The sequence below is a fragment of the Rhamphochromis longiceps genome, linkage group LG3 (assembly GCF_057381845.1).
Source record: "Rhamphochromis longiceps isolate RC_006_pf linkage group LG3, R_longiceps_female_GT1.1, whole genome shotgun sequence".
Lineage (NCBI taxonomy): Eukaryota > Metazoa > Chordata > Actinopteri > Cichliformes > Cichlidae > Rhamphochromis > Rhamphochromis longiceps.
The window spans coordinates 16,704,799-16,716,092 of NC_140559.1; the positions used below are offsets into that span (position 1 = coordinate 16,704,799).

General features: G+C 41.0%; 1 protein-coding gene across 1 annotated transcript in view; it reads left to right on the forward strand.

Annotated features, from left to right (window-relative positions):
* The window catches only part of LOC146673177 (polymeric immunoglobulin receptor-like), a 193,811-nt gene extending 185,043 nt beyond the window's left edge, over positions 1-8,768 (forward strand). The window contains exons 5-6 of the mRNA XM_085400933.1: positions 6,671-7,000; positions 8,737-8,768. Of these exons, the coding sequence (XP_085257059.1) occupies positions 6,671-7,000; positions 8,737-8,768 (362 nt within the window). The remainder of the gene's footprint in view (positions 1-6,670; positions 7,001-8,736) is intronic.
* Positions 8,769-11,294: the final 2,526 nt, after the last annotated feature.

Below are 11,294 nucleotides of genomic sequence, written 5' to 3' on the forward strand. Positions count from 1 at the left end.
ACACACATACTACGTCTGAAAAGAAGATCCAAGGTAAAGTGTTGGGTCGGGTAGTGAGACTATGCTTAATGGTAATTTGTGACATGACAATATTGCTGTAATTTCCAGAGAAATTGATGGCGGAAGGAAGAAGATCTTGCACAGTTCATTTTGCACTTGCATTAGAGCATGAAGCAAAGGTGGAGAGTCAGAAGACTGAAACTGACCAGTTGAAACAACAGCAGTTTTTTTTAATCATACGCACTGGACTCTAAACTAAAAAGTGATTATTAAATGTGAAAAAATGTAAAATTGCTGTACTGCATGGTAATTGGTTTGTTTCAGTGTCATGGAGCTGCAGATGTTTTAGAACATAAATCCTGAAAAATGCAACCAAAACCACCCCAAAAAAATTATATATATATATATATATATATATATATATATATATATATATATATATATATATATATATATATATAATTTTTTAGGGGTGCAACGATACACAAAATTCACGGTTCGGTTCGATACTTTGGTGTCACGGTTTGATATTTTTTCGATACAAAAAAATGTTCATGCATTTTTAATTTGTCATTTATTAAAATTATAAATATATATTTTAACTCAAAAGTACAGTTTTTAAATTTAACCCTAACCCTTGTGCGTGTTTTTTATTTTGACAGCGAATGCGCACCTGCGGACCACTTATGTGCAGCCCTGGTTATTTAGCTCGTCATATTGCAGCCACAGAAATTATTTTGTCCATGAAACCATAAAGCTGCACTTTCTTTTTGCCTTATAGTCTGATTTGTCATAACTTCTCCGTTTTGTGGTAAGCTTTTCTTTGGCTGTCACTTCTTCACCCTGACCTGTCTTATTTGGCTCAGCAGAACTGAAATGCTTTTACACACGCACTCACATAAGCTCAGCGATTCTCTGCGCGATCAACCTCTCACATGTTTAAGCTTGCTGCGGGAGATTTCACTTGTCATGTTTGCATAGTAAGCTAACGATTAATAAGACGATGTCAGAGGAATTGGTGCACAAATTATCATCACTCACAGATCAGTGCTGTCGCTCTCTATACACAGTTCGCACGATTGCAAAGTGAAAGCAAAAAAACAAGCGCAAATTCAAACGCGACTTCAATATGTCACATATTGACAGTGGCTCACCGATGCCAATGACATAATTACCCAGCTACATTTCTGAAAGAATGCAAAAGCATTGACATATATTTTTCCTACAATAGCCCGACGGGCAGGGAAGAGATAGATTTTGGTAGCCCGACTGAAAAAATCGCTAGCTCCGGGACGTCGGGCTAGCGATATTGCGAGCCCTGTATCTGATTGAGGAATCACTCATCTTTGGAAAAGAGAGTTTATTACAGAGAAATGGCTCTTTCCAAAATAAAAGCTATACTATCCGCTTCTTCTGGGCTATATTCTCAGCAGCATAAGGAGAATCATGTGCTAACAGCTGTCTAAATGACTCGGCTAAAGTTAGTAGCATGCTTGCTTTTTTTTGTCTGCTTCCACTTGTCTTTGCACTAGGATGATGTCGGCGTAAATGTGCAGTCATATTCGTTGTGTTCCCACTAGTGCTTTCAGGTTAATCTCGTTGAAATGACCTTAACGCCACAACACGGCAAATCTCCGTTAACGAGCTACCGCCGATCGCCCCGTGCATGGGGCTAGACGGCCAACACGTTAACGAGCTAACTGCGCTAACACACTAGTTCCCACCCATGTAATTGAGCATTGCATGGCACATCCAACATACTGTTTTACTTTAGTCCATGACTCGCTTACCTTCAGGGTCATACGTCACATTAAAACCAAAATAATTCCAAACGCCAGATCTGAATGAGGTTCAATTTGCCTGTTGCAAGTAGAGCTTAACTTCTGTCTCGCTAGCTTGCCCTGCGCTCTTCCTTCTGACGATGCTGTCTGTGTTGAGCGCTCAGTGGATCTGCGCTCGACAGTGCAGCCTAGGCGGAGTAGTCGAACACAGATTCACTGAGCGCTCAACACAGACAGCATCGTCAGAAGGAAAATTGATAAAATAAATTACAAATGTTGTATTGTTCGATACATATGCGTACCGAACCGAAAGCACTGTATCGAACGGTTCAATATCGATACGAATATCGTTGCACCCCTAATATATATATATATATAATAGGGGTGCAACGATACACAAAATTCACGGTTCGGTTCGATACTTTGGTGTCACGGTTCGATATTTTTTCGATACAAAAAAATGTTCATGCATTTTTAATTTGTCATTTATTAAAATTATAAATATATATTTTAACTCAAAAGTACAGTTTTTAAATTTAACCCTAACCCTTGTGCGTGTTTTTTATTTTGACAGCGAATGCGCACCTGCGGACCACTTATGTGCAGCCCTGGTTATTTAGCTCGTCATATTGCAGCCACAGAAATTATTTTGTCCATGAAACCATAAAGCTGCACTTTCTTTTTGCCTTATAGTCTGATTTGTCATAACTTCTCCGTTTTGTGGTAAGCTTTTCTTTGGCTGTCACTTCTTCACCCTGACCTGTCTTATTTGGCTCAGCAGAACTGAAATGCTTTTACACACGCACTCACATAAGCTCAGCGATTCTCTGCGCGATCAACCTCTCACATGTTTAAGCTTGCTGCGGGAGATTTCACTTGTCATGTTTGCATAGTAAGCTAACGATTAATAAGACGATGTCAGAGGAATTGGTGCACAAATTATCATCACTCACAGATCAGTGCTGTCGCTCTCTATACACAGTTCGCACGATTGCAAAGTGAAAGCAAAAAAACAAGCGCAAATTCAAACGCGACTTCAATATGTCACATATTGACAGTGGCTCACCGATGCCAATGACATAATTACCCAGCTACATTTCTGAAAGAATGCAAAAGCATTGACATATATTTTTCCTACAATAGCCCGACGGGCAGGGAAGAGATAGATTTTGGTAGCCCGACTGAAAAAATCGCTAGCTCCGGGACGTCGGGCTAGCGATATTGCGAGCCCTGTATCTGATTGAGGAATCACTCATCTTTGGAAAAGAGAGTTTATTACAGAGAAATGGCTCTTTCCAAAATAAAAGCTATACTATCCGCTTCTTCTGGGCTATATTCTCAGCAGCATAAGGAGAATCATGTGCTAACAGCTGTCTAAATGACTCGGCTAAAGTTAGTAGCATGCTTGCTTTTTTTTGTCTGCTTCCACTTGTCTTTGCACTAGGATGATGTCGGCGTAAATGTGCAGTCATATTCGTTGTGTTCCCACTAGTGCTTTCAGGTTAATCTCGTTGAAATGACCTTAACGCCACAACACGGCAAATCTCCGTTAACGAGCTACCGCCGATCGCCCCGTGCATGGGGCTAGACGGCCAACACGTTAACGAGCTAACTGCGCTAACACACTAGTTCCCACCCATGTAATTGAGCATTGCATGGCACATCCAACATACTGTTTTACTTTAGTCCATGACTCGCTTACCTTCAGGGTCATACGTCACATTAAAACCAAAATAATTCCAAACGCCAGATCTGAATGAGGTTCAATTTGCCTGTTGCAAGTAGAGCTTAACTTCTGTCTCGCTAGCTTGCCCTGCGCTCTTCCTTCTGACGATGCTGTCTGTGTTGAGCGCTCAGTGGATCTGCGCTCGACAGTGCAGCCTAGGCGGAGTAGTCGAACACAGATTCACTGAGCGCTCAACACAGACAGCATCGTCAGAAGGAAAATTGATAAAATAAATTACAAATGTTGTATTGTTCGATACATATGCGTACCGAACCGAAAGCACTGTATCGAACGGTTCAATATCGATACGAATATCGTTGCACCCCTAATATATATATATATATAATAGGGGTGCAACGATACACAAAATTCACGGTTCGGTTCGATACTTTGGTGTCACGGTTCGATATTTTTTCGATACAAAAAAATGTTCATGCCTTTTTAATTTGTCATTTATTAAAATTATAAATATATATTTTAACTCAAACGTGCAGTTTTTAGATTTAATGTTGCTGAAACAACAAAGGGATAAAATAAATCTATCTGATCAAGAAATCACTCATCTTTGGAAAAGAGAGTTTATTACAGAGAAATGGCTCTTTCCAAAATAAAAGCTATACTATACGCTTCTTCTGGGCTATATTCTCAGCAGCATATTAAACATATCAGGTCCCCATAAGGAGAATCATGTGCTAACGGCTGTCTAAATGACTCGGGTAAAGTTTGTAGCATGCGTGCTTGTTGTTTTTGTCTGCTTCCACTTGTCTTTGCACTAGGATGATGTCGGCGTCAATGTGCAGTCATATTCGTTGTGTTCTCACTAGTGCTGTCAGCGTTAATCTCGTTGAAATGACGTTAACGCCACAACACGGCAAATCTCCGTTAACGAGCTACAGCGGATCGCCCCGTGCGTGGGGCTGGACGGCCAACACGTTAACAAGCAAACTGCGCTTCACCTCTTCAGTTCTGAAAGCTGATGGAGAGTCTCGGGTGTTTAACTCCCAGTGAGGTTGTGATGCTGGCGGAGGTCCTGAGAGTGGATGACCCACCCTGCTGTCAACTGAGTTACTGAGGTCACATGGGTCAATGTGTGAGGGGGGGGTGAATGGCCCGGAAGTGATCCCAGGACTATGTTATAGGTAGCCAACACTTTTTCCATGTTTGAACTTAATGTGACCACTAGAGGGAGGTATGTGCCTCTTAGTGCCATAAGCCAGCTGTGCAGCAGGCAGGTTGTTTGGCTTCATTTTTGCACAATGGGAGGAGGCGCTGTCGCGTCGTCCATGTTTTCTACAGTCATTGATTTGGACACAGCCAATGTGTTTAGTTTTACTCTTCCCCATGTGATGTCATTATGTCCATTTGTGTCAGCTTTTTTCCCAGGTGCCTCCACTTCCCCATCACCTCATATGTGTATGTAAGTCTTCTGTCTCCCTTTGTTCATTGTTTCTTCGTCTGTGTTCCCACCCCCATGTCCTCATAGTCACAGAGTCATAGTGTGTGTCATAGTGCCCTCATATTATCACAGTATGTCATAGTTGTTCATAGGTTTCTTAGTTCTCCTGTCACCAGCCAAATAAAGGCTCGCTTTTGGTTTCAAGTTCCATCTCTCTGCCTATGTCTGTTCGTGGGTCGTCTACATACACTCCACAACCGAGACAGGAGAGGAACCTGATAACAGCTGAACGTTCTTTTGTTCACACGGAAAATAGGTGTGAAAGGCAAAATTATAAATTGTTTCCAAAAAAAATTAAATAAAGCTGTTTTATTAAATGAATATATACATAATGCAAATGTGCTCATAAATGAGTTGACTCTGTGTTTTCAGAGTTAACAGATTCATTCAGCGATATTGTCTGGATCTGAAATATTGCAGGTACACGCAGAGTGCAGAGGATTTTTACACATACACTGATAATTGTTTTCTATAAGTCTCTGGGTCAGGAAGTCCAAACATGACGTCCTGAACTGGGCCTTAGAATAAGCTGAAGGATAACATTAGATAATCAAGGCAGGATGTGTTTTTGTGTCCATGTGTTTCTGATTCCAGGAGGAGCAGATACCAGGGGAGGTCAGATGTGGACGGGGAGGATTCGCAGCAGACTGCCACGTTGGATTTGGGAGAAGATAATAATATTTTGTCATTGTCAAAGTATAAAAGCTGTACAGCCCATTTCAGGGTTAGGGTTGGGGTCAAAGTGAAACTAGAAATATTTAGAATCACAATGAGTTCAAAGCGTGAGGAGGTCTGATGTTCCAACAGTGTTCAGGATGAGAATTATTACCTGCAATGCTCCAGTTTGACCTCATGGTGGCAGTGCCGTCTCACTGTTATAATGGCTACACTCAGACTACAGGAGAGAACAAGAGGCTGTACTAAAACTCTGATGTTTTATCGTGTGTTTATGACATCATGCTGACGTCAGCCTGATAATACCTGTTGATTCAACTAAACAGCCAAGGTTTCCAAGGCTCTTAAATGAACCACAAACTACAGGGTAAGAGTGAGCTGCTGAAAGTCAGATCTGTTCTTCAAAGCAGACTTTCAGCTTTATTACAAACTAAGAGTCGGATCAGCACAAATACTGACACAGAGATGGCTGCTGGCACTGCGCTGCTCTGCTGCACTTTGCTGTTTGTCCTTGTCTTCGTCTCTGCAGGTGAGATTGAACTAAACTGAGGTTCTCTCTGAGATAACAAGAAGTACAGGAGGATTATTTTCATCTGGATTCAGTTTGTCTGTGTGTGAAGGAGACACCAGGCTGGGTGGACACTTAACATCTGTAATCCAGCTGTGACAGAGACAAAGAAGTGTAATGTGTGTGTCAGTGTGATGTGTTGTAGTGTCAGGAGTCAGTATGCAGCTACAAAGCTTCTTGTTCAGTGTATACAAACAGCTGTAGCTCCATAAAGGCAGCATGCAGAGACTCACAGTGTCTTATAATGAGAGGCTGCTTTCTCTCACACATTATGTTCACTTATTATCAGCACATGTTGTTGTTCTGTGGAAGCTAACATCTTGTAGTTTCTGACACTTTGCATGTTTAGCATGAGGCTAAAATTCCCCCTCAGTGGGTCACTGGTGACCTGCTGGATGTTCAGAGGTTCATTAAATCCAACATGACTAAAAACTCAAATGTCAAAGTGTTGTTTCCTCTTTCAGAGCAGAAAACCATCACAGCTGAGTCTGGACAGGACGTCACTCTGACATGTCGAGCTCCAAACAACAACATTAGAGTAATAAAGTGGGAGAGATTTGACCTGGGAGATGATTATGTGCTTTTGTACCAGGATGGTCTCCCTGATTCAACACACCAGCATCCATCTTTTAAGAACCGGGTGGATCTGCAGGACAGACAGATGAAGGATGGAGACGTGTCTTTGATTCTGAAGGATGTGACAGTTCATGACGCTGGAGCATACGAGTGTCGTTTCTTCATGGAAGAAACTCGCTCATGGAAGTCCATCAGCAGCCTCAACCTGATTGTTACAGGTGAGTAAGTAGAGTTGAGTGTGTGTGTGATTAGAGGTGAAGCTGCTTCCTGGTTGTTGATGTTTGTTTGTTGTATGGATGAGCTGGTGGATGTCAGAGGTAGACAGATGTTTCTCCAGCTGTTGTCTTTGTGGCTGGTAGTCTAGAGTTGTAGAGCAGCATTGTTTGGTTAGAGCAGAAACAAAGACATTTATGTCTCTTCTTCTCTTGCTCTCTAACTCGTCTGTAAACATGTGTGGGGAAACTCAATGATAAAGCCTACAGCTGGAGGGGGAGGGGAGGGGTGGAGCTGGTGGTTGTGAGTCTGTGAAAGTGAATCATGCCGGTGCCATAGCTGCTGAAAACGTACTTAGTGCAGACACAAAACGTCCATCAGCTTCAAAGTGTGTCAGAAAAATGTCCACATGGTGACTGATGGATGAGAGAGGTCCCATTGTTGTTGTTGTGCACAAATCATTGAACAACACAAACACTTAGAGCTGCTTTCAGTGCTGCCTGTTTTGTTACTGCACACATTTCTGATGGTCCTACAGTCCAACGTAGCAAACGTCTCCCTGAAGCCTCTTCTTAGAGACCAAAGGTTGGATCAGAGCGAGCAGCTGAAAGGACACATCTATGAATGCAGTCAGAGACTTTCTCACAACCTCACACTTCATCTGGTCACATTTACACTCAGGTTCTCTGTTAGTCACTGAGATTACAGACTCGCACATTTAAAATAATCTGAATGTTGGATCAGATGAAGTTAATATTTTTTATTTCTTGAACATATGTTTAATTAGCATGTTGCTAAAGCTTTAAGTAATGCACTGGTGACCTGGTGTATGTTAACAGGTCAATTAATCAAATCCAGAATAACTCAAATGTAAGCTAAACAGCATAAATATTAAACATAAACAACATCATATTTCCCCCATGGCACAGTCCACTCAGCACTTCCTGGAGTTTCTCATTTGATCGTTCATTGACACTCATGACTTACAGAGACTCTGATCATCAAACACAGGAATAAAACAAGCAGTGAGCACAACAAAGGATTATTAAAGAAGGAATATTAACTCTATTCTAACTCTAGTAACTCTACACCAGGAAACCACCAAATCTTCTGCAAACGTGATTTTAACCAGTCAAAATGTTTTTGGATATTTATTCAGTGTAGAAACCTAAAAAGTCAGTTTTATTTTTAGATGTTTGGTTGTTTTGAACAATTATATCAAACTGTAAGTATGATGTTTGGTATATAGTATTATATATTGCATGGTATTGATATATTGCACTGTTTGAAGTGCTTCGTATATAAAAGTAGTAAACTGTGTACACAGTGTTTGGTGTGACAGAGCTGTTGTCACTGAATCACAGGTTCAGATGTTTCAGCCTCATAATAAACAAACACGTTTTCAGAGACTCGAGGATTTGACCTTCCAAAAGTCTCAGACATGTTTTAATGAGCTCTCACAGTCTGCAGCCAAACAGGTCAAATTATAAAGAACAGCTGGATCAACCCAACATGACCTCTGACCCCGAAGCAGCTGTTAGACCTGTGTATTTAAAAAAAATATGATTTTTTTATGGTGAAAGCAAGATTCCAGACTGCAGTTTTGGTCAGATCATGTTTTTAAATAAAAAGCAGAAAAATCAACATTAACATTTTCTCACTTTATAAATGTTATGAATGATTTTTTCATCTAATCTCCTGAACTAGAAGAGGACACCTCACAGCTGTTTCTCACCTGCAGGTCAGCCAGGAGGAGACAGAGATGAACTGTGAGTCGGACGATCTGAGGACAGACAGAAACTCTCCTGAACATCCAGCAGTCGACTCTGATGATCATCATGTTCAGACTCGGACCAACAGTGTGTGTCTGTGCTGTCAGTGACTCTGAACTACAGTTTATTCATCTTGTTCATGAGATTTACTGACACAAAGTCAAACTGTGTTACAAACACACATGAATTTCTGATCTCAGAGTCAGTGAGTGTTGGAGCTTCAGGTTAGACAAATTAACTATTTTATGTTGGTGTGATTGTTTATTAACTTCATGTGACTTTTTCTTCTTTAAGTACAGTCCACTGGAAAACACTTTGTATAAAAATCATCTCTTTGGCTGACATTGTTTTTAGTTTGTAAACCAATCTTACCCAGTTTAACAGATTGTACAAACTGTTAACGTCTCTCTTTGATCCTGCACTGAGAAGTTTGACAACCTCTTCAACTTTTCTTTAACATGACACACTGTTCAGGTCAGATTTAAACTGCTTTGACCTTTGACACCAGCAAAACATCCTGAACAACTTTGCTGGGTTGAGACCTGATTACTTTTCATAAACAGACCCATAAGACTCAAAAATATGAAACATATTTTCACATTTTATACTGTTGTATAGATGATGCAAACCTTTGTACACTGATGCTCTTTTGGGTGAAGTTTGACTCATTTGTTTAGATGGATTTTCAGATCCACCAGTTTGGCTCAAATTAGAAACATTGTGATTTTAGGGAAACTTGCCACTCATAATGTATAAATATACACATCATGTTTGTGTGGATTTGTAATGAGACAGCAGTGAAGCAGTGAAGTCATCCTGTTGCCCACAGAAACAGACTCCTCCTGTGAATTAGTAAAGTAACACATGGAGCACATGAGGAACAAAGGTCATACATGTATCTCCTGAAGTGGATTCTGGGTCTCTGACTTCCTCCCACAGTCCAAAGACATCAACGGGTGTTTTTTATTTATCCGTGTATGCTGTGTGTTAATGTGTGGTTCCTACAGAACTTAATGGTCAGTAACACTAACATGTAAACATGAGTGCATCACATCAGCACATGAAAGAACAACAGTGTGGCATTAATATTACAGCAGTGAGGACAGTGTGATGAACTGATGCTCTGATCTCTGGTCTGACCGAAGCTTTAACTCCAAACATCTCTCCACTGTTAGAGCTTCTGCACTGTTTCAGGTTCAAATCATGGTTCATATTTTCATGGCCTGATGGTGTGACGCCTCCACCTACATCACTGAACTGCTCCACTTCTGTACTCTTCTCTCTGTGGCCTTCTTGAAACATCCTCTTGGTGTTTGTGGGGTTTTTCTCAGTTCATGTGTGCCTTATAAGAGTTTGCTTTTTAAAGACAATGACAATCAGTGAATTCCTTCTGTGATTGAATGAAATATGAGCACTATGTAAGTGTGTAAGTGTTAATAAAGATTTACATGTACCTGTTGAATTCTCTTTTCATTGTTTTTGTCCCTCCAATAACAGACAAACCTCTGTTTCTGAAGTGCCTTAGAGCAACGTCTTCCTCTGTAACTGAATGCTGTGGGTAAACATGTCTTTACTTCTGTGCCTGAAAACAACATCTCCCTGTAGAAAGTGAAGGCTGAGCTCACTCAGATCACTCAGTCAGATCAACTGAGCTTAGAAATAAACTGATTTGTTGATTTTACAATGCTGTGATTGCAGCTATTCCACAACTCTCTCTGTTAATGGTACACATGGCCACTGATTAAATGGTCATTGATCAATGATCATTATTCTTTCGGATAGCGATTGAGATTGCGGATAGAAGTGGCAGAAATGGGCTTCCTCCAAAGAGTGGTTGGCCTCTGCCTTAGAGATAGGGTGAGCAGTTTGGCTATTGGGGGGGCTCAGGGTAGAGCTGCTGCTCCTTCACATCGAAAGAAACCAGTTGAGGTGGTTTGGGAATCTGATGAGGATGCCTCCTGGGTGAATTGTTCCATGCATGTCCCACAAGAAGGAATCGAATGGAACTGAAGAAATCACTTGGAAGAGTGACAAAGCATTTCTCCAATTGAATGCGTCCAGATAAACAGAATCAACCTTTTGTGACACTTTTATAATGTTCAACATGATTACTAACAGATAACACACCCAGTGCACTAAACTCACTGTGTGCAGGACTTTGTTTGGTGTTTACATAAATGGTAAATGGTCTGTATTTTATATAACGCTTTACTAGTCCCTATGGACCCCAAAGCACTTTACACTATATTCAGTCATCCACCCATTCACACACTGGTGATGGCAAGGCAGACATACATTGTAGCCACAGCGGCCCTGGGGCGCACTGACAGAGGCAAAATGAAAACAAACTACAAACTGCTGAGCTGTTGAACAGGCTGATCCAGCCTTTAGTCTGAGCTGCAGTCAGTCACACAAACAGACTGAACAGGGTGTGTTCTGTGCAGCACCTGCATGTAAAACAGAAGCAAAGCTGTTCCTGTGAAATGAAACTGAAAGCCTCTCTGAGCGTCTCCCTGTAGAAAATGGA